The 24,536-nt window shown below is 34.9% G+C and overlaps 1 protein-coding gene across 6 annotated transcripts in view; it reads left to right on the top strand.

Annotated features, from left to right (window-relative positions):
- PRKD1 (protein kinase D1) overlaps positions 1-24,536 on the top strand; it is a 407,876-nt gene that overhangs the window by 348,814 nt on the left and 34,526 nt on the right. For all 6 annotated transcript variants that reach the window (XM_051977312.1, XM_051977314.1, XM_051977313.1 and 3 more), the window contains one exon: positions 1,407-1,513. In XM_051977312.1, the coding sequence (XP_051833272.1) occupies positions 1,407-1,513 (107 nt within the window). The remainder of the gene's footprint in view (positions 1-1,406; positions 1,514-24,536) is intronic.

The following is a 24,536-nucleotide window of genomic DNA, read 5'->3' on the forward strand; positions in this document are numbered from 1 at the left end:
TCAAATCTAAAAGTCTTTAAATATGAGCCTAATCATACAAAATGAATGTCATTTAAATACTAATCTAGCTAAGAAAAAGTTGTTTGTGGAATGATGAATTCAATTCAGAAAAAAAATTTGATGATGTTCTATTATAAGATATAATCACCACCTTTACTTAATTTTAATTCTCCAGAAGAAAGGACACTGAGTCACAAATTCTTGGTTTGAATCCTAGCCTTCCTACCTACCACCCATGTTACCTTGAATAAGTTCTGAGCCTTAGTTTTCTCACCTACCCAATGAAAGGGGGTTCTCTTAAATTCAAATTGTTCCAGATCTGATCCCAGTAAATTGATTTTTTGTGTGTATTCTCTTTGTATGGGGAAAAGCAAAGAAGGAAATCATTAGGGAAAACAAAGTGCAAAGTATATTCTGGCATATCAAAATAGATTCAGTTCAGTGCCCTCATATTTACTGATTTCACAGACATTCTGGGTTTAAAGGTTTACTATTTCCCTTCCCTTATACATATACAATTTAAGATTCCTAAACTCCCAGATACCCCTTTTGCAACTGGTTTTCAATTAGCTTCTGGCCTTTCATATTCATTCTAACAAACAGTTTTCCTCTCCCTCATTCATACTCTTTATAATGTGCTTTATAATTTCCCTTTATACTATACTTAGTAACTCAGGGAGAGTCATGAGTACTGCCACTTTTCATCTATCCCCAGTGTCAAAGTCTTAACCCATGAGACTTCACTGTGATCTTACTGGCACAGCTATTTTCCAGTGCTCTTAAATATATATCTTTTTTATTTGAATTGTAGATGACTGTGAACTATGTCTTGAAAAATCAGGTCACAGAGAATATCTAAATGAACTTGGCCAGAGAACAGAATCATTTTGAATATGAGTTCATTTTATTAGGGAGATTATTCTTTTCACAACAAGATTCTGGTTTTTACAATTGTGATCTCAGAATATACATTGAAATTTATTTTCCCTTATAATTTCTTGGGGCAGCTAGATGGTGCAGTGGATAGAGAACTGGCCCTGAAGTCAGGAGGACCTGAGTTCAAATCCAGACACAGACACATAATACTTCATAACTGTGTGACCCTGGGCAAATCACTTAATCCCAATTGTCTCAACAAAATGATAATAATTCCTTTCTTTGCTTTTCCTCATAAAATGAAAAGATGAAAAAAAAATAGTCAGATTCATAGAATTATAGATTCAGAGCTGGTAGAGATTAAAGCCTCTCTAATCTTTAGAACCTTTCAGGGAACATCCATTTATGTTATGAAATTTCTGCACCATCCCAAATAATGCCAACAAATTTACTTGCCAACATAGATGTGTTGTGTGTAATAAGAACAGTTTATTGTGTTAACATTTTCCTTTATCGCTTTCTTTTTGTAGGAAAACATCGTAAAACAGGAAGAGATGTGGCTATTAAAATCATTGACAAGTTAAGATTTCCAACAAAGCAAGAAAGTCAACTTCGCAATGAGGTTGCCATTTTACAGGTACTCTTCCCTCTTTAATTTGGGTTATAAAAGTAATGTTTGAGGATTTAGCTACTTACTAAAACTATTTTAAAGTGATTTAATATCTATATATCTGTGACTCAATTGCATGGTATCACTTTAAAAGAATAGAATCAAAGTGTAGTCAACTGCCTCTTCAGTTCTTTCCTAGGGACAGTCAGCAGGTATGCACACATAGATCTTTAATTTGAGGGCTTTAATAGTATTATGTCATGAACACTAATTTCAGGAGTGGCATTTCAACATGTGTCCACCATGGACGTGCTGAGACCATTTTATACCACATTATCAATGACCTTGCCTTAATAAACATACCTCCTTTATGCTGAGATAATTATATACCATTGTGTACATCACTGTCAGCAGTATGAGGTAGATGAGTAAAAGAAGCCTGAAAATCAGATCATCTGCATATTATTAATCCTTTAAGTATCTCTCAGTGTGTGTTCTTTTCCTTTTATCTTAAACAAGTCAGTTGCTTTTGCCTCTCATTTCTCCTCTACTACCTCAGATGCCCCTTTCACCCTATACCATTCCCACCCCCCAGTAATATAAGTCCAGAATATAGTTTTGAAACAAATAATTTCTTTGTTCATAGCCTATCTAAACATTAACAAACATTAAGACAATATCTCCAAGCAAAAGGGGAAAAAAGATTTGGACCATTAGACAGTTATTTTGTGAATTTGATCTATGTTGAGATCTAGTCTGGAAAATTTAGGGCTCCAAATGCCCATTCTCTCTATAATTTGCTTTAATGTTCTTCATTTCTCTTTGCTTACAAAAATATGCCCATGGCCCACTAACCTGTGTCATTTATTGGGATGTTCAGGCTATTATTTGTAAACCAAAGTTGAATAATTATATTTGCTGCTGATGCAGTGTTTAAAAGATGTTCCTTTCATGCAATGCTGATTGCTATCACAGTATTCCAGATGTCCCTACTTATTGCTTCAACTATTAACATCTACCTGTTTTCATATCTCCAAGAAGCAATTTCATAGTTGACTTGTATTTTCACATACCCAGTAACAGAACTGGAGTGACTAAAATGAAAGGTTCTGTGTTTGGGAAGATATTTCAATTAGCTTAATTCTAACTGTTATAATACCAGATTTTCTACAAGACAGAGCTGAGAAAGTCTGATCATTCTTATAGGAAGTATTTCAATTCCAAGATTGTCAATCCGTATTTTTTCCAATGGTAAGGTAGCATAAATAGCTCATTAATAATATTAATTATTATTATTTTGAGACCAAGTTGCCCTGTCTTATCCAAACTTGGAATATATCAACCACTCATGGGCTCATCCCACTACTAAATGACCTGCTTTGTTTCTTATTTAGGTTTATTTGACCTTCCTTTGACCTCCTAATGGCCCTATGCGCCAAAGATTAAATAAATTAATATCAGACTTAATACAAATACCCAATACTTTAGCCCTACTTCAGCCATTGAGCTCAAATGACCTATCATCTTCAATAATAAAGATGGCAAAAATGAACCACTATACCTAGCCAGTATTTTGTGTGTATGCAAATGCCTTAAAATCTAAGCATGGGCAAGTTCCTTACTTGTAGATTTTGGTTTTACTAAAATTGCAGTCTTGTCTCTTGAATACAGTGACTTGTAGTTCCTGCAGTGACATGCGAGAAAACTTTTACAAAGCCATTGGTCTTATCACCCAGTGTTAATTTAACACAGCCATGATAATCTTTTGTATTTTCAAAAGGATCTGTTCATAATTTTATGTGTCCCTTAGTGATGGCCTTCTTCACCTGGTTACCTTTGAGTTGGTTTTCTTACAAAAGAAAACATTTAGTTTCTCTAACTTAAAAAACAAAGAAAAATTTTGACTCATCAAAACTTAATAAGCTGGTCAAAGTTCTATTTTTCAAGCTGACTAATCATTCAGTATATTTTTTGACAACTAAGAAAATAGCTTATTACATTCATGCATATATTACATAACAGAACATTTTCATTTTTATCATTTTATTAATAATGAACTGATTTTTTTCTCAACACTATTTTTCCAAATACATGTTGAAGTCCAGCCTAGTTCCCTGGAGGCCTCAGGATCAACCAGTCAGGATAAGTAAAAGTCCTTGGTCTTTAGGGGAAGAAGTGAAAGAAGCAGGCAAACTGCCAGGAGTTTTGCCAAAGATCTCTTCTCGATTCTGGAGCCTAGAATCTCCATCTTTCTACTTCTCGTCCTACCACCAAGTGATTCTGGCCTGTCTCACCCCACCCTCTAATCCTTGCCTATGATTATCTTAACATAAAACATTGAGCCAGAATCAACTGTGAGAAGAGCTATTTATCCAAACATATGCTAATAGAGTCATTGTCTCATATCGAATAGGTAATTAGTCTTAAGTGCTTGATTGTCTGATTCAAGTACACCTAGTCAGAGTTTCAGCCCTTTACAGCATGTAAAGGTAATTTTTCAATATTCATTTCTGTAAGATTTTATATTTCAGATTTTTCTTCCTCTCCCAGATCTCCTCTCTCAAGACAGTAAGCAATCTGATATAGGTTAAAATATATACTCCTTCTAGACCTATTTCCATATTTGTCATGTGGAAGAAAAATTAGACCAAAAGGGAAAAAAAAAACACAAGAAAGAAAAAGCAAACAAACAAACAAGCTGAAAATACTATGCTTCAATCCACATTCAATTTCCATAGTTTTCTCTTTGTATGTGGATGGCATTTTCCATCCCAAGTCTATCATAATAGTCCATGTAGAGGGCTGAAACTCTTGAGTCGATGCATTGAGGTCAGGACTTGAGGCTAACTATGGATTGGACAATACTCTATGGACATATGCTTGGAAAATGGCCCTTCCCACTATCCTGTGCTGGCTCGATGATTGGTGTATACAGAGGATTGTAGGAGGGACTAGAGGGTGGAGTAAGACTAGCCAAGGTCACTTTGGTGGTGGACGAGGGAGAAGGAAGTTGCAGAGGTCCTGCTTCCATCCCCTTCACTTCTACCCCCTAAAGACCAAGAATAAAGACGAAGGACTTTTGCTTATCCTGACTCTGGCTGATTCTAAGGTATCCTGCATGCTGACATGGTCATCACAGTCCCAAAGTACTACAGTCCTGAGAAGAGCTAAGTCTGTCATAGTTGATCATCACATAATCTTATACAGTATTTTCTTGGTTCTGCTCACTTCATTCAGCATTAATTTATGGTTTTTCCAGGTTTTTCAGAAATCAGTCTGCTCATCATTTTTTTTTTTTATTATAGCTTTTTATTTACAAGATATATGCATGGGTAATTTTTCATCACTGACAGTTGCAAATCCTTTTCTTCCAATTTTTTTCCTTCCTTCCCCCCACCCCTTCCCCCAGATGGCAGGTTGACCAGTATAGGTTAAATATGTTAAAGTATAAGTTAAATACAATATATGCATACATGTTCAAACAGTTATTTTGCTCTACAAAAAGAGTCAGACTTTGACTGCTCATCATTTTTTTATAGAACAATAATATTCTATTACATTTATGTACCACAACTTGCTCGACCATTCCCCAATTGATGATTCTCCAATTCCCCATTAATTTCCAATTCCTTATCACTACAAAAAGCTGCTACAAACATTTTTGCACATGTGCTGTGGAGGTCTGGTCTAGTTGTACCTGCTGTGCCAGTGTTCCCAGACTGGCAGTTTGCCTTGTGTACTGGAGCTGAAGGTCTCATAGCTGGCCTGCTATGCTACTAACCTGCTGAGCCAAGACTGAGGGGCTTTGATTTCTGATCTGCGCTGTTGCTAAGAGCCTCCTGCTGGCTTGCTAGGAGACATTTTACACTGGGCTACATTCCCCTTTTACCCAAGAGAAACAAAGCTTTCCTGAAGTTCTGATTATCTTAACCTAGACAATTGTTTCATCCCATCTTTTTTGTAGGTTCTGTCACTCAAGAATCCATTTAGAGGCTTGATTTAATGTTGTTTTTGAAGGCAACTGGTGAGGGCTCAGACAACTTACTGGCTTTTCTCTGCTATCTTGGCTCAGCCTTAATTGTTCGATATTAAGGTCATCTGCTTTTCTGGAACAGGACTCTACCCTTTGTCAAGCAAGAAGAATATTCTTTGACTTGGCAATATCCTATCTCTTTTACCTCCTGAATTATAGCAGAATTCTAGTATACCGCAATATGACTAATTTTCAATCAATTAAGCATTCAACAAGCATTTGTTAAGCAGTGTGCTAACCAGTGTGTTATAGTGGATAAAGTTGATCTGTAAGCCAGGAAGACTTGCCTACTTTACAGCTTACAGCTCAACTCTTTATACAACTCTTCTAGTTTCCTATGCTAGTTTACATATGCCAGATATATGTCCCTGGGCAAAAGCCACCTAAACTTGTTATGTTCTGGGACTATCAAGTCAAGTCAACTGTCATTTATTAAATATTTATTATGTACCAAGAATTACTCTAAGCACTGAGGATACAAATATAAGCAAAAAGAAAGATAGTCCCAGTTCTCAAGTGGCTTGCATTCTAATGAAGAAAGAAAACACATAAAAGCAAGAAGTAATCATGTCATGGGAGTGTTATGGGCCAGAACTCTGTACATGAAACAAGGATTCTAACAAGGTGCTAACTCAGTGGAATTGATGAGACAATGGTTATCTACTTTAGCATAGTGAGTAATAGTTCTCTAGTTCAGTACGTGTACTTAGTACTTAATATAGTTCTACAAGATTCACACCTACGATGATATAATTAAAGTGGAACATATAAAATGAGACAAACTGAGCCAGGGTCAGAGCTAGAGAATACAAGAGGACTGGAGGCAGGAACTCAAATTCTGGGATCCAAGGAGAGAGATTCACTCCATCTCACACCACCTTGGTTGCTGGCCTCCTGAATTCCCTCCACTGAGACTAAGCTAGCCCAGGCCCCAGGCAAGGAAATAATAAAGAATTTGGGCTTTAACACCTGACAAGAACCTGACTGTGCTTGTGGTGATTACTTGGCTGAAACAAAGACTGGTCCAGAGACCTACAGAAAACCAACCAGAACACTACATGGGAGGGTGATGGTGAAACCTAGCGAATGAGGGGTGGTGGAGCTGGGCCATTTCTCAAAGTTGAGGCTCTGATAGCAACTCACCAACAAGAGAAGGACAACATAGGGTTAGAAAGAAAAGGTAGCTTAGTCTTGGCTATGAAGTCTGGAAACTATGATGTGTGGCTCAGAATGGTGAGTGGTCACCATTTAATAAAAAAGTTGGAGAAGATCTCTAGGAGCAAAACAAAAGTTCTTGTGGGAAGCTGGCATCCCTCCCATCAAGCAAGCAATCAAAAGGAGAAGGCACCTTTTGGGACAGGTTTGACACTTTAAATAGTCCCTAACGCAAACAGTCCTCCCACCACTGACCCTCATCCTCATTGGCTGAGAGTCTTACATTCTAAATGCGTAAACTATCCAAGAAATTGAACTTGGCCAATAAGTATATAGTTGCCCATAATTGATTGAAGTAGGGAGAAAATGATGTCATTGGAGGATAGCAGGAAGGGGACCTAGGAATGCCTTTGAATCAATGCTCAAGGACCTTCAGGCCTATTCAAACTCTGAAGGAGATGAAGCCTTACTCAACTTTCACAACTGTCTTGAGAGATCTCACCTCTTCTGTTTCAATTAGTTGCAGAAAAGACAGCAACTTGCATTAAAGAGAGTTTCCTGACCCAAGAATTCCCACAATCAATGAGTAAACACTTAAGTGTTTATTAAATGCCTACTGTGTGCCATGCACTGATCACTGTGCAATAATATCAAAGGCCCACTCCCTATTTGTTTCCTTATGTGACAGGTGGTAGAGTAATGGCTAGTTATCTAGATAAGGAGGTGAGATGATCTCTGCCCTCAAGGATCTTAGATCTTTCTTTTTGCAGAGATTGTTGTTGTTTGTTCTTAGTTGGTGAAAAGGACCAAGACATCAGGGAGATGATGACATGACCTGAAAGGGATTGGGTTTAAGTGAGGGAAGGCTGGGCAAGGTCACCTGCCTCACCTTTTCCACCAGAGCCATCTGGGTCCAGTGGAAAGATATAAATCAGGACAAGTAGAGATGGCCCTGGGTGCAGTGGGAGACTGAGGCCACACAGCACACATTCAGTGATTAAAGCTTGGTAGCAACTGAGGCAAAGAACCTACTCTTTCACCTAGTTAAAATAAATACATAAATGAATGAATCTGGGAGGGGAAAACCCTCAGAGTTTCTGGCCAGAGTATAAATGACTGTTATTTACATTTAATTTGAGGCAATCAGGACCCAAACAATGACCAAATGGGATTTGGCCTAGGATCTATTAGTGGCCAATTAGAATTAGATTGGTTTTGGTTGAAGGCCTGGTCTATAAGAAAGAAACCTAACCACTAAATTCCAAGATACCTTGAAAGGGTTCATGGTACAAGATAAGAGAAAAAAAAAATTGCTTTTAAGAGTATCTGTAGGTAAGGATATGATACCCTATGGGGACAGAGGGAGGAAAGGTGGGAAGGAGGAAAGGAAGAGAGAAAGGAATGAAAGAAAGAAGGATGGAGGAAAGAAGGAGAGAGGAAGGTAAGGAGGGAGAAAGAAAAGGAGGGAAGGAGAGAAGAAAGGAGGAAGAGAGGCAAAAGGGAAGGAAATATTTTTTGTTTTCTGCCTTTTGAAATCATCATCCTGTCTCTCATACCTTTTGCCAAACTGCTCAGGTTGGAGCTGTATCCCCTAAATGAGATTTTTTATATTCATTGAGGGAGCCGCCATAGCTCAGTGGAAAGAATATTGGATTTAGCACCTTCAGAGAGAGCTCAGTTTGAATCCCATCTTTATTGCTTCATATTGTTGTGACCTTGAATGAGTTATTTTTGTGTAGTTAAGGTGGAGGAGGTCATGCATATTTCTAAAATGAGGTCATTGAGTTCAATGACCTGTAAAATTTATCATCCTATAATTTCCTTTTCAAATACCAATAATGGATCTGTAACTTACTACCTATGTGCCCTTGAGCAAATGGATTCCCTTTATGAATTTCAGTTTTCTTATCTTTCAAATGAAGAAGTCAAATATCAAATAATTTCTAAAATCTGTTCCAATTTTAAATCATCATAATACCTGAAACATAATAGATGGTAAAGAAATGATTCTTGACTGATATTCAACCTCTTATCTAATGGGTTTCCCTCTATATACAACATGGCATTTTAAAACCTTAAAGTTTTAAACCTTTAAAAGTACCACATTACTTTAACCTTAAAAAACCTTAAAGTACCATTTTAATGTTATTATTATTAGTTATTGTTGTTATTAGTGTCCCTAAATATTTCCCACTCTTAAAAAAATTACTCAATTTTTCAATCTCCTTGAGCTACCATTATCCATTCAATTAATGAGAATTTATTAAGCACTTACTACATACCAGGCACTCTGCTAAGTGCTGGAGATACAAAGAGAGGCAGAAAATAGTATTCTTGCCCTAAAGGGTCTTATGTTCTAGTGAAAGAGACAATATTCAAATGATTATTTACACATAAGTGTAATGGGCTGAGGTTTGAGTTGATGCACTAAGGTCCCAAGCATGTGAGGCTAAATAGTAATTGAACTATTAATATATATGCTTGGAGAAAGAATGGCCCCTCCCCACTCTTTGTGCAAGTCCTGATGTGTTGTATAGGAAATGACGATTTTGGTGGGTGGAGGCAGAAGGGCAGAGAGAGAGGTGGAAAGAGACTGCTGGCTGGTTCCTGTCGCAGCTGCCCATATTGCTATTGTGATCCCCCTTCACCTCTGATCCCCCTCTATTAGCTGGCTTCCTGTCACAGCTGCCCATATTGCTATCACAATCCTTCTTCACTGCCCATATTGCTATTGCAGTCCTTCTTCATCTATACTGAGAATAAAGATTGAAGATTTTTCCCTTAACCTGAATTCTTGACTCCGGCTGATTTTAAATACGCGGTCATCACACATGAGATATAGATAATATAAATGGAAGGTAATCTAAAGAGAAAGAGACTAGGAAAAGGACTTCTTCCAAAAGGTAGAATTTGAACTAAATGCTGAAGGAATAGAGAAACTAGGAAGTGTGGGAGCAGAAACATTCCAGGCATGAAGCAATCTGTTGTTTGTTTTTTGAGTCATGTTCAACTTTTCATGAATCTATTTGGGATTTTATTGACAAAGATAATGCAGTGGTTTCCTTCTCTAGCTTATTGAAGAAACTAAAGTAATCAGGCTTAAATGATTTGCCTTGTTGATACAATTAGAAAATGTCTGAGCCAAATTTGAACTCTGGAAGATGAGAAGATCCAGCTACCTGATTCATGAAGGAATCTACTTCAAAGGTAAAAACAGAAGAGTCAGGAAATGGAGTGTCATGTGTGAGAAAGTATGTAGGACATATAGTACAGCTGATCATGTAAGGTATGTAAAGGGGAGTAAAATGTAATAAGACCAGAAAACTAGGAGAGTGTCAGTTTGAAGGTTTTTAAATGCCAAACAAAAGATTTTATATTTCATCTTAAAAGCAATAGAGAGCAACTGTAATATATTAAATAAAAAGAATGATATATGATAAGAAAAATCATTTTGACTATTGAGTAAAGGATGAATTTGGAGTGGGGAGAAACTTGAAGAAGAGTGCTAATTAGGAAGCTATGTTAGTAGTCCATATGAGAAGTGATAATGAGAATGGTAGCTATATGAATTGGTGGTCAATAAGGAAAGTATTATGTATGAGAAATGTTATATAGGAACAAAATTTTGGAGTGACCTCTTGTAAGGATTCCAGCATGACACCAAAATTTGTGATTGGGAGAATAGTAGTACCTTCAACTGTAGTAAGGAAGTTAGAAAACAGAGAGGATTTGAAGTAAAAAATTATGAGTTATATTTTGAGCATGTTGAGTTTTAGATGTCTTGGACATTCAATGTCCAAACTTCAGTTAGAACTCAGAAAAGAGATTAATGCTGGTTATTTATATGATTTCTCGTTATAAAGATGTAGGAATCATCTGCTTAGACATGATAGCTAAATTCATAAGAACTGATAAGATCACCATGTGTGACTATATAGAGAAAGGATAGCTTTAGGGGACAGCTTAATAAACATACAACCAAGAAGACTGAGAAGTGGTTAGAGAAATAGGATGTAATGTTGGTCCCAGCAACCTTCCCCCCATAAAAAACTGGTTAAGAGTATCCAGGAGGAAAGAGAATGACAAACAGAGATAAAGTTTACAGAGAGGTCAAGAAGATTATGATTGAGAAAAAGCCATTATTTAATATTTTAATTTGATTATTTAATGTTTAATTTGATTTAATATTAAATTTGATATAAGTGATTTCCAGGAAAAGAACTAAGTGGTGTAGAAATTGAAGGTCTCAATGAGAATGAAGAAGAGGATTAGGCTTCCTAAGGTATCGAGAAAGAAGGAATGATTAAATATTGCTATCAGTCCAAGGAAATTTAGGTTTCCTGAACATGGAAATGGAATACTTGTGTGTTATGACATCAAGAACATAACCATCTCTGTGTATGAAGTGGAGGAGTAGGTCATGAGAATTGAGTAGACTGAAAAACTAGGAAGTTAGGATAGTTGAAGAAGTATATATGCTAAAATTTCCTACAAGAAAGATTACCTAGATGGTATAGTGGATAGAGCTCAGGGCCCAGAATCAGGAAAACTTATCTTCCTGAGTTCAACTCAGGAGTTGCAACAGAAAGAATAGGAGCAAGACAATATAATTATTGAGGAAGGAGAATTTCTTGGGAGTTGACCCCCTTTTTACCTCATTTTCAAAACCAGACTTTTATTCTTCTCTTCTTCTATTTGCTTCTCAGCTTTTTGCATTGTGGCTTTCCAACCGTATCACTCTACTGAGTTTGATTTCTCAAAGGTTACCAGTGATCTTTTGACAGCTAAATCTGTTAACCTTTTCTCAGGTTTTATTCTTATGTGACCTTTTTACAGCTTTTAACGCTGTCAATAACTGTAATAGTCTTTTAATTAGTCTTCTTTCTAACAAATTTCTTCCCTCCTCTAATACTTCCTCACTATCTTTCACATCAATCTCATTCTGGCACAATTCTGACTGTGTCACTTTCTTGCCCAAAAGCTTTCACTATTCCCTTCTTCCCTGAAAAATAAAATACAAACTCCTCAGTCTTTCATTTAAAGCCCTGCATTATCTGGCTCCCTACCTTACCCCTGTAATAAAATTTCATGTTACTCTTCTACAAATATTCTGTTATTATCAATCTAAGCCGACTTTTAGTCCTTCTCGAAGCTTAGTATTGTATTTTTCATCTTTTTGCTTTGGAATCAGCTGTCCTCCATGCTTGAATTTGTTGTCTCTTCATCTCTGGCTCTCTTTATACCATTCTAACTATAAGGCTCAGCTCAGCTTCCTGACATCCCCCCAGTTCCCCAAAGTTGTAGTGTGCTTTCCTTGAACCTGGCATGTGAGCACCATTTTCAATTGTCCTGATCTATATCTTGCCACTGAAACCAGATATTTGGAGAAAAAAAAAATGAGGCTGGTGATTTTGCCCAATTCACTGAAGTCCAATTCATTTGCATGTCATGGCATTACCTCCTTGATGTTATGGTCCTCTTCAAAAACAAAGGACAAACAACTATACTCAGCATGTGGTATAGAGCCCCGGCCCTGAAGTCTGGTGCTCTGCACAGCTCTCCTGACAAAGGAAATGGTGGATCTGTATCTGTAACAAGAAAACCCCAAGTGGTGTCACAAAAAGTTGGATAACAATTGACCAGTTGAATTTATCCTTCCATCTCCTGCATCCCTTAGTAGAACACAATGTCCTTTGTCTTTGCATCTCCAGGAGCCAACATACTATCTTCATAAAAAGTCTCTACTTATTAAATGTTTGTTTCATTGAATTGAATGAATAGGATAAAGCATAGCACTGTGGAAAGGTTAATAAGTTTATTATTAAATGTGGATTTATATAAAACAAACTTGTTTTCTTCACAATTAATCCTCCCTCTCATCTCTTTTTGTCAGTAACTCCCATTTATTCATTACTTTTTCAGAACCTTGAGGTAATCTTCCACTTTTTCTTTTCCCTTATATATAATATAATTCTGTAACACAATAAGAATACTATTAAAATAATATATGTTATTATATTTTTATTGATATTGTGTTACATATAATTCAGGTTACCATTATCATTCCCCTTGATTTTCACAGTAACCTCCTAACTGGTCTTCCTGACTTCTTTCCCCCTTCAGTACATCCTCAAACTTCTGCCAGAATAATCATTTTTTATGCATAGATTTGTTCTAGTTACTCTTTTGCCTCAACAAATCATAGGCACACAAACTAGAAGGAACCTTAGACATCATCTAATCCAATCAATCAATCAATCAATCCATAAACATTAAGTACTTGCTAAGCACTAGAGATACAGAAAAAGGCAATAAACAGTCTCTACTCTCAAGGAATTTACAACCTAATAGTGAGACAACACGGAAACAAATATACAAGTTATATACAGGATAAATAGAAAATTATTAGTAGAGGTAAGAACTGGAATTGAGGACTGGGAAAGGCTCACTATAGAAGGTGATCTCATTAGTTTACCAGGGAAGAAACTAAGAAATTGGAGAGGTTAAGTAACTTGTCCAGTTACAAAGAAACTGAAAAATTTAAAAATCTTAAAGGATTCTTTAAAACTTCCTATGGAAAGTTCCAAGTCCTTATCCTGTTATTCTACTGTCACCCTACCTGTTCAGCCTCATTTTGTAGACATTCCTTTATATTGTCTGTGCATAGGCCAAATTTTGTTTATGCTGTTTCTTATGTCTGTATTGTTCTCTCTCCCTCTCTTGAATGGTAAAAATTTCACCTATCCTCTAAAGCCCATTTTAAAAGCCTTTGGGAAATATATGCACAATTTTGGACTTGTGCTTTTTTTCTGCTAGCATCCTGTCTCAATTTATATTTAATCTGTTTATCATATTTCTTGAAATATTTCTTTCTGTGTATTTTATCACTTGGAAGAAGTTTTCATGAAAGGATACCCTTAGGCAAAAAACCTGGTGTAGCTCCAGATTAATGGCTCAGCAAAAAGGAATGGATTTTTTTTTTTATCCAGTCCAAATAACAAAAGCTATAGAAAGTGTTTATAAAAAAGACAAGTTTGCTACCAAAAATTAAAAGCATAAAAATACATTTTGACAATTAGAGAATTATTTAACTAATTAATATGGAAAATAAGAAGCCATTTTTATATGTTGTCCCCACTCTTTTTTCTATTTCATTGAACTAGAAAGTTATAACTTTCATATATTTTTAGTTAATTGTTGAACAATCAATTAGATTTTGCTTATGTTCATGTGTACCTCCATAGACATTTCTATGTACAAATATATCCAAAGAACATATATATATATCCTTTTTATGTTTTATTGCATTTTAATACTCATTTATAAATCCCAGAGGAGAAAAAACTATGGCAAAGAGTATTAAGGATTTAAAATGCAACAAATTAAAGTCCATGACAGGATGAGCACACCATCTGCATGATGTTAACCAGGACAGCATAGTAAACAGAAAACTAGCTTTGGAGCCAAGAGAACCTGGGTAGATTTTTGACAGAAAGAGCCATATGCATCCAGAGAGAGATCTAAAGATACCAAAAGTGGGTCAACACTAGTATTTTTACATATCACTTGTTGTTGTTGTTGTTTGTTTACTTGTTTTTTTATTTTCTTTTTCGTGTTTTTCCCTTTTTGACCTGATCTTTCTTGCACAACATGATAATATAGAATTATGTTTAGAAGAATTGTCCTTTTTTTTTTTTTTGCACATGATTGCTTGCTCTCTATGGGAAGGGATTGAAAGAGAACGAAGGAGAAAAAATTTTGAACATAAGGTTTTGCAAAAGTAAATGTTGATAACTATCTTTGTATGTATTTGGAAAAATAAAAAAGCTATTTAAAAAAACACATTGTTCTTCTGGTTCTGATCATATCATTCTTGATCAACTTATAAAAATTTTCATTTTTGCAATATTGATATTATAGTATATGGTGGTGGTTTGGTTTTGCTTACTACTTTTGCATTAGTTCATATAAGTCTTTCCATGTCTCTTTGAAATCATCTCTTTCCAGAGAAATAGATATGTGAGACAGAATCTCAGAATTACTTTAATTTGCCTTTTTCTAATTAGTACTGATTTGGAGTATTTTTCCATATGGCTAGAGATAATGTGGTTTTCTTTCTTGAATGGCTCTTATCCTTATAAATTTGAATCATTTACTACTTATATGTATTAGAAATAAGAGGTTTGGTTTTTTTTTTTTTTTCCAGAGAAATATGCTGTAAAAAATTTTTTTCCCAGTTGTTTGCTTTTAATTTTATCTTTAATGGATTAGCTAGTTGAAAATCTTTTTAATTTTATGTAATCAACATTATCTGTTTCTCTGATAAGTTTGTTCATGAAATTTTAACCTCTCATAGATAATTTTGTCTATGTTTCTCTAATTTGTTTATTACATGACCTCTTATGTCTGTCACATATCTATTTGGAGTTTCTTTTGGAATGAATTGTGAAGTGTTGTTAAATCTTAATTTTTTAAAGACTTCCCATTCAAGTATTTTGTTTTTGTCAAAAAGTGAGTCTTTATCCCAGGAGCTGATTGAATACTAGATACACTTATTTCTGTGTGTTTTATATTTAATCTATTCTACTGATCTATTTATTTCTTTAAGCAGTATCAAATTCTTTTGAGATTTTTTTTTAATGGTATATTTTGATATCTAGCACTCCTAACCCTTCTTAATTCCATATTTTTTTTGATTATTTCCCTGAGATTTTTAACCTTTTTTTCTTTCATGTGCCTATTTGCTTAAATCCTCATTATTTTTGTCTGTATTTTATGTTCCTAGTTTATTTTGAGGTACAGGACCTCTGTCTTACCTAAACTCTGTCTTCACCAACACCTAAAATGGTGCTCTGTATATAGAGGACCTACGTGAATGTTGGTTGGATTTTTAGTTTGCTGAAGTACTGTCCTATATTATCTCTTTTTAAAAAATAATATTGATATCTTTTTAAAATAATACTTTCATTTTAGAATATGTCCCTTCTTTCAATGAATCTTTCAAAAAATAAATCAGCCCAAAACATTAAGATCATCTTTGTCCACCAGTGAATATAGTATTCCATATTCATAGTTCTCCACTTCTCCAATTTAAGGAAAATGTTACATTTTCTTATCTCATCTCTATGCCCTAAGCTATCTTGATAGCATTCTGGTTCAATGATTACTAATACTCAGCTGTACTCCTGTCACCTAATTTAAAACTCTATCATGAAAAAAATCTGCTTTTGTTCTTCCTAACTTTGGAAATTCACATTTTAATGTGGTACATTGCAAGTGATTAGAAATGAGTCAAAAAGAAGTATTGATAATTAATCATAGGCCAGCCTCAGTCATTATGTGGCAAGTGAAAATGACTATATAATAGCCTCTGGTGATGTTTTGATTTTTTTTTTTTAATTTCCCACTTGCCCTTGTAACTTAAACAGAGCTTCCTGGTTCTGAGTGGGTAGGAAATAGCACATGAGAGATTATTTTCACACTGCCTTCCACCTGGTTAAAAAAAAAAAAATCGGGAAACAGCATGAGAGTGCCTGGGCAAGTGTTATTTCCTATATAAACATCTGCTGCTACCTGCTGTTTAAGGGAAAGATTGATAGTCTGCAGCAGTCTTGGAATTTAAAACTGGGATAAGGCATTCCCAAAAGAAATGTTGGGGAGAATGACTGAGAGGAGGCATATGTATGAATATGAATATGTATGTGCTTGGATATTTGTGAATATAGTTTAGCTTAAGTCTGTGTTTAGAAATCTAAAGCTGATTTCTCTCACATGTTAAGGCCCTGGCTTATAACCTCAGAAATTGATTCTTTGAAAAGCCAAAATGCAAAGGACACTTATATTTTCTTTCTTATACCAGCTATTAACAAAATTATATTATTAGGAAGATACTAGTGAGTTTGCCCCCTTTAGTGATAGATGATTTAGCAGTGAGCCAGAAATAAAAGCAAGAAAAATAGGCTACATATACAGAAGATATATTGTATCTAATGCAAGTTGGCTTTTCTATTCTATATTTACATTCCTGGAAAGTATATTGCTTACATAAGTGAAGTTATCCACAGTATTCAGTATTTCTCCTTTTGTTGTATGTTCCACATACAGATGGTATAGCACTGGCTGGTGAATAACCTTTGTTTTCTTGGTGTTAACTGTTAGAACACAATTAGCAGGAGCAGTAGAGAATTTAGAGACATCTCCATTTCCAAATGTCCATATGCATTATTTGTGCCTGAACTGTGGTAGAGTGTTCCAAATTCATTTTGGTCCTAGCTTAATAGTAGATTCATGTACACAGAGAAATGGAAATACAGTGTTAAACTATAACCTGTAAACTGAAGTCTCTTACCATTTCATTCTTCATGTAACGTCAGTGTAAGAAGAGGACAAAGGAGTTTTCCTCTGCTGTTTCCAATCAGTTCAATTATCTGTGTTATTAGAAGGAGGACATTAGCAGCTGACATGAATGTCTCCTTTCTGAAGGTTTTTCCTCTGTTCAAAGTTTTTCCAACTTCTAAGAAAGAGAAAGGGAATTATACACCTACTTTAGTACAAAGTTTAGTCTCTTCTACCAGTCGCACAGAAATCTAACCTTTAAATAGATATTTACTTGAGCATGTGATCTTATTCAAATTAGTACTCCTAAATAAGGCATTTTAAGTTCTTTATTAGTACTCCTAAATAAGGCATTTTAAGTTCTTTAACATGGCTTAATAAGCACACAATTAAATTGTTGAAAGATGAATAAGATAAAACATAACAAAAACATTTTTACATACAATTATCAGTGAGAGAGTTGATTCATCTAGCAGTTGCTGTTTTATCACACCCTTCAATTTTTCTTCTTTTGATTGACATGTGTCCTTCTTTCCCCCAACTTGATCTGATCCTGCTCGTTATACAGTATCTCTGTCTAACTTAGGCATAAACAATAATCACCCCAAGCCCTCTATCTGTCTCAGTCTGATTCTTCTGAACCCTTTCAGAAGATTTACTTACAAGTCAGGTGTGTTTCAGTCTTCACCGAATCAATAGCCACAGCATAAAACTGAAATGATACAATGCCTGAGACCAGACAACAGTTCTTGCTGCAGTCTGAGGACTTGCCCAAATTGATTTTTTAACAATAACAATTCTTACCCATGCTGGTATCTCTTATTGGCACTAAAGCTATTTCCTTTGTCCATCCTATAAAAGCCTTGGAATTTGAGTCCAATTCTTTTTCTATGAGACATGATATGTATGAAGATGTCATGTTATGATTTTCTAAGTAAAGAAAGGCCATCAATGTAGGGATGGCATGTTTTTTTTTTTAATATGCTGACACCAATTGCATTGTTTTGAATTCTTTAAATATGAAAAAAATAAAATAGGTATATCTATTTTTCACCACTTGTATTTATCAAAAGTAAAAAGCCAAAAAAGAAAACAAACAAAGCAAAGAATCTCCCTAGTGCTAAAAAGAAATAAGTAAAATAGAGTATAACATTTTAAATCAGTTTCAGAAGCTAGCAATTATTTGCTGTTAGCTGCAGGATACTCTCTTAGATACTTTCAGGTCAACAATAAAGAAAATTACATATCATATAAGACAGCTATAATATTGAGATTGGAGTACTGGATATAATATCAAGAAGACAGGGGTTCAAATGTCGCCTTCTTCTCTGCTCACTGTGGGCAACCTAATCTCTTTTTCCTTATTTGTAAAATGAGGAATAAAACCTCCAGAATCTATCTCACATGGTTGTTGTGAGGTTCAATAAGGAAATATAAAATTAATATAATAATAATTAATATATGCATATAAACTATTTTACAAATTTCAAGGACTATGTAAATGTCATTTTTATTGTCTCTACTTTATTCTATATGAATTCTTTCCACAAATTAGACACATATCATTTCTATATCATTGAATGATATTTAAATGATAATAAAAAAATGTGTAGGAATAAGTCAACAAACATTTGGTAATCTCCTGTTATGTGTCAGGCAGTGTGCCAGGACCTAAAGAAAGAAAAACAATATAGAAATAGACCAATGCAGTTCAGTAGCTTACATCCTACCAGAAACATAAATATATGTGTATACAAATGGATAAAATGTAAATACAAAGTAATATGGGGAGTAGACACTGGGAGGAGAAGTTGTGGTAAATAGGAAAATGAAAAGGAAGACAGTGTTCTCTCTCTTTTTTTTCCTAACATAGAGTGCTGAGAAAGGCGAGAAACCTTCATTCTGATGCTGCTGTTGCAGTATGTGTATGTGGATAGATAGATAGATAGATAGATAGATAGATAGATAGATAGATAGATAGATAGACAAATAGATAGATGTATATATGTATGTATAAAGCTCATCTAAAAAACAACCACTGAAAATTTCAGTTTCTTTCTCATCTTTTTAATATGCATCTCCATTGGATAATTTGGATCATAAATCTACCATTTCTCAGTTTCTCTACTGCTTTGTTAAAATGAGAACACACCCATTGATTAGAGAAATCAAAAGTAGCAATATCAGGCAATATTAATATGAAACTCTGCTTCTGTCCTTAAACTTTCTATGGTTCTTCCTTTCCCCACTCTTGGGTGAGAACTTTTCCTAATCTTTCACAGGAAAAAATAATTAAGACTATTTACCACAAATTCCCTTTTACCGCTATCTTCTCCTTCAGCCCTTTCTCAAATAATAAAGTGATCTTCTTACCAAAACTAACTTCTCTATCTATTAAATAGGTTTCATTCCTTCTTGTCTTCTTCAATAGACTGTCCCCTCCGTCATTTCTACTTTCACTTATTATCATCTTTTCCTATTTGTTGGCTCATTCCTCCTGCTACACAAACATTCACATCTCTTCCCTATCACTTATTCCTACTGCTATAAAAACATTCACATCTCTTCCTTATCCTCAAAAAATGTTCACTGATCCATTCCTGCAAATTAGCTCCTTGTAGCTAAATGCCTTGAAAAGGGCATCTACAAGCCTCCATTTTCTCTCAAAATCCTTATATTTTTAATCCTTCCAATCTGGTTTCTAACTTTATCATTCCAATGAAACTACTTTTTCCAAAATTAGTAATGATCTCTTACTTGCCAAATCCAGTGATCTTCTTTCACTATTCATTCTCCTTGACTTCTGCAGACTTTGACCCTGTTGGTTATCCTTTTCCTTAATATGTCCTTCTCTAATTTTTAGGACAACACTTCTTTCTATTTCTTCTCTTATCTTTCTGACTACTTCTTTTCTGGATCTTCATTCAGATCACATTGTCTATCTATACATAATATCCCTCAGGAGGTCCCAGCTCCCAAGTATTTAATTGTCATCTTTATGCTGCTGATTCACAAATCTATTTTGATCTCAACCTCTCTTCATCCCAACTTGCTTTCAGATATGTCTTAAACTGAATATCTAAAGCCACAAAACAAATTTCACTACCTTCCTTATTGCTGCAGAGGGATAACAATATCATTTTCCAAGTGTCCCAGGCTTATAACAGAGTTTTTTTCATCTCACTCTGTCTCCCTCCTTCCCCCATCCCAATATCCAGCCACTTGCCAAGATTGTCAATTTTACCTCTGCAATGTCTCTTATATACACTTTTTTTTCTCCTTTCATTCTGCCATCACTCTAGTGTAGGCCCTAACTACCTCATGTTTAGATTGTTGGGTGGATCCACTTTACTCAGCTCTCACCTTACTCCAATCTATTCTTCATTTAGCCACTAAAATGATTTCCTAAAACAGGTCTGATCATGACTCTCTTACTAAATGAATTCCAACAAATCCCTATTGCTTCAAGGTTCAAAAACAAAATATGTTTCAAGCAAGCCCTTTATAATGTACCTTTCTCTATTTTTTCAATCCTCCTTTCATTCTCATCCCCCTCTCCTAGGACTTTTCAATCCAGTAATCTGGCTTCCTGCTTGTTCGACAAAGAAGATGCTCTATCCCTTGGCTCTCAACCTTTTCTCTAACTATTCCCCATATTTATAATGATCTGCCTCCTCAATTCTGCCTACTGACATTCATGGCTTTCCTTATGTTCCAAATAAATCCCGTCTTTTATAGGAAGTCTTTCCCAAACCTTTTAACATCAATGCCTTCTCTCTTTTGCTTATTTCCCATTATTCTGTGTATAGATTGCTTTGCATATATTTGTTTCCATGTTGTCTGCCCATTAGGTTTTAAGTTCTTTGAGAGCAAGGACTGTCTTTTGGTTCTTTTTGTGTTGGAATCTTTACAAACTGCTAACTCATTAGAGTTGATGTTTTGGGCCAAAACCTGAAACAAGGTACGAAGTAGAACTAATTGATACAATGCTTGTGTTCACATCTTTACTCATTGGAGTTCACATGTTTGGGAGATTTCAGGGTTTAGTATGAGATATCCGAATTCACACCTCCTTTGAAGCTCTTAGGGCCAGAAAGTACTATGGGAGAAAATCCATAATCCCTCTCTCTCGTGTCCCACAATTCCTCTTTCTCATATATAAGAAACCAATAGAGGTTCTCGGACAGAGTTCAGCTGAAGATTAAGAAGGGAGCATCAGTTCGGTTGAGGAGAAGCACTCTCTTGGGGGCACAACCAGATTCATTTTTATCTCACACCACTGTGGTGGCTGGGCTCCTGTACTTCCCCCACTGAGACCAAGCTGTTCTGAAAGACTCGCCAGAAAGCTAGCCGAGCCCCAAGTGAAGGAGACAAGAGAGACCATCCATCTTTGTGCTAGCTGGAGGCTGAAGAAAGCAGAGGCAGAGGCTGAAGGACAAAACCTTTGGATTTGAAGACATTTGGAGGGAGCTCTTGGGACCAAGAGGCAGAAGCAAAGGACAAAGCTGCAAGAGCTCTTAGAACCAAGCAGAGAGAAGCATCTTATATTATATTAAAGAAGAAAAACACCACATTTTTGTATCCTCAAAATGCTTAGCATAACTCTGGCTTGTATTAATCTCTTAATATATGTTTATGAATTGATTGAGCCCATTTTGTTCCAAATAATAATAAAAAAAAGTACATCTAGTTTTTTTCTTCTCCCCCTTTTTAAAATTTATGGATACCATTCTAGAGTTAGAAGAAAAGTGTGGAAGTCAGCAAGTTAGGAAGGCTTTGTTTAATTTAGAACAGTATCAAATTCTATGAGATAATTTCTTGATTCCAAAAACTAAAGGACTATAAACTCTTAAAACTAGGGAAGTTTAAATTCTTATGAGATTGAGTTTAACACAAATCCAAGAAAAAGAAAACTCATATAATTCATTAACTAAAAATAAATTTATTTAAATTTTCTTTTCTCTTAGATCATTTTTTTGATCTCCCCTCAAAAATGTTTTTTAAAACTTGATTTTCCCAGTTGTTATATTTATATTTTCTATGTAACTCAAGTGAGAAAAATTATTTTTTATGATATCCAAATGATATTTCCTCCTAGACTTTTAAACAAATAACTTATATTCACTTCATAGATATGCCATCACTCTGTTATATGTGAATGACACACTATTCTTTTCTATGCTGGTCCAAATCTTTCATTTCCTGAAAACCAGATTACTTAAATGTAACAAACAGATGGTCAGAGTTCCATACACTGATAGCATTTGTTTTGCCATGAAATTGGGTCTTTGAATTTCTGGGCAACATTTGATGTGTTAACAAACATATTGTCTCTTCCATGTTCTATATTGCACTAAACTTCAGGTGTTGAGGCCAATGGCCTTCTTTCTGTCCTTTAAGTAAATTGGTTAGTCTGGAAGTTGTTAAGAAAATATTTAAGTCATTAAGTGATTCTATTTGGAAAGCAAATGCGTTAATTGGAATAGAAAATGCACATTATGAATTTGTCATATTAGCCAGTTCAGTGAAAGCTTTAGTGTTTTTTGGTTATTTGTTTTTTTCTGTTGTGTTTTTTTTTTTTTCCTGGAGCTATTCTCAAAAATTTTAAAGATTTTTTTTAGAGTATCACAGAGATAGAGAAATAAATAAACCATGTTGTTCTGGTGTTCTTACCTTCACCTTTCCTGCGACATCCACAAATACAACATTCTCCAAGCTGCCAAAGGGCAGCTCTCTTTTCAGTAATGGAACAAGATGATCATCAGTGAATAGTTGGATACATTTGCTCTTTATTTTCCTTGCCTTTGTTGCTTTTAAATATAAAAAACAGATTTGGACATTTGAGTCCATTTAGTCACAATAGAACTAGAACCATGAACTCAAAAACAAGTAAAACTCATTCTAGTGGCCTTGCCCAAAACATAAAGAATGATCAAAACACTTTTTTTAAATTGCCTTTTTTTTTAGTAGAGCACAGTGCAGATAATATCTTAGTTACAATCTTTCAGCATTGAAAGGACTTCACAGACATAGGTATTAATAATGTCATGAACAGATTTGAAAAAAAAAAAAAGCAAAAAAACCAAAAACCCACCTCCATTGTTTCTACTAAAAGACTAAGAATATTCTTAGGTATAATTACTATTCAGCAGGTGAAAGACCACTAATATTCTTAGTTTTGATTACCAAGTTGGCCACAGTAGCTTGAGAAAGCCATCTAGTAAGGTATAAGAAGGTTTGTGATCAGCATTGATAGAAGGAACCTTCACCCAAATGAAATTGTGGGCTCTTGTAACATGGAAGCATATATGGGGAACATATATACAGACAAGATAAAAACACATACACACAAACACAATTCTTTAGTCTGGCATTCAAGATCATCCACAATTTGATTGATCTTTCCAGTCTTATAGAAACAGGTTTTGATCTCTTCTTGGATCTCATCCTGTCTTCTCTACTATTGTGCATTTATTGTAGACTGTCCCCTTATCCCTAAAACTCTCTTCCTTTAAAAATTTTCTACCCATTGAAATCTTCTTATTCTTTAAGGACTCACTTCAGATAACAGCTTTGAAATTTTCCTTGATCCTCTACTTGAAAGGGAATAAAGGTGGTTCCCTCATATTTATTATGGCACTGTATAACTCTCTTTCATACTTCCCAATCTAACTTATACCCACTTTTCTTACTTTTCCTCTTCAGTGGTTTAGAAGCTTCCTGAGGGCTCAAAATATAATTTCTTTCTTTGTGTCTCCAGTACCTACTACAATACTTTACACAAAGCAATCTCTTCATAAACCTTTTTAACCCTTGTCATAAAGTAAATTTGCAGGTTTGGCAAGGTTCATAAGCCATGGTTTTATATCCAAAGGCATATAAGATCAGATGCTAATTATTGGTTGTTCATTGGTTACCATATATAAAACCCAAGAATGAACATTATTTTTAATTAATTGTTAAGATTGTAAATTTCCCCTTATGTCCAAAGGATTACAAAGATTCTCAAAACATAGCTTAGGCACTACTTCCTATATAAAAGTTTCTTAAACTGTGGAGTCACAACCCTAAATGAGGTTCCATAATAATATGGATTTGTGATTAGTAAATGTTTGATTTGTATAACTATTTTATATATCTATATGTCTGAGGTCATGTAAAATTTTCTTTGGTAAATGGAGTCACAAGTGGAAAAAGTTTAAGAAGCCCTGGTCTACATGAAAGATTTCCTTCTTGTGGAATACTTAGTCCTCCATGCCAAAACAAAACCAAAACAAAACAAAACTGCTTTTGTTATTTCTTAATATTTTGTACCTCTTAATTAAACTCAACAAACATTTATTATTAAATACCTACTATGAACTAGGCCATAAGGATAGAAAATTAAGCTCTCAAAGAGCTTATATTCTATTAGGGAGATATAACATGCACAAAGAAGTAAATATGAATTATATATCAACTACAAAATAGTGGAGTGAGTGGGTTAATAACCGAGGTATAGGTGTAATTTCTTAACAGTAATAGACA

This window comes from Antechinus flavipes, chromosome 2, assembly GCF_016432865.1.
Source record: "Antechinus flavipes isolate AdamAnt ecotype Samford, QLD, Australia chromosome 2, AdamAnt_v2, whole genome shotgun sequence".
Classification (NCBI taxonomy): domain Eukaryota; kingdom Metazoa; phylum Chordata; class Mammalia; order Dasyuromorphia; family Dasyuridae; genus Antechinus; species Antechinus flavipes.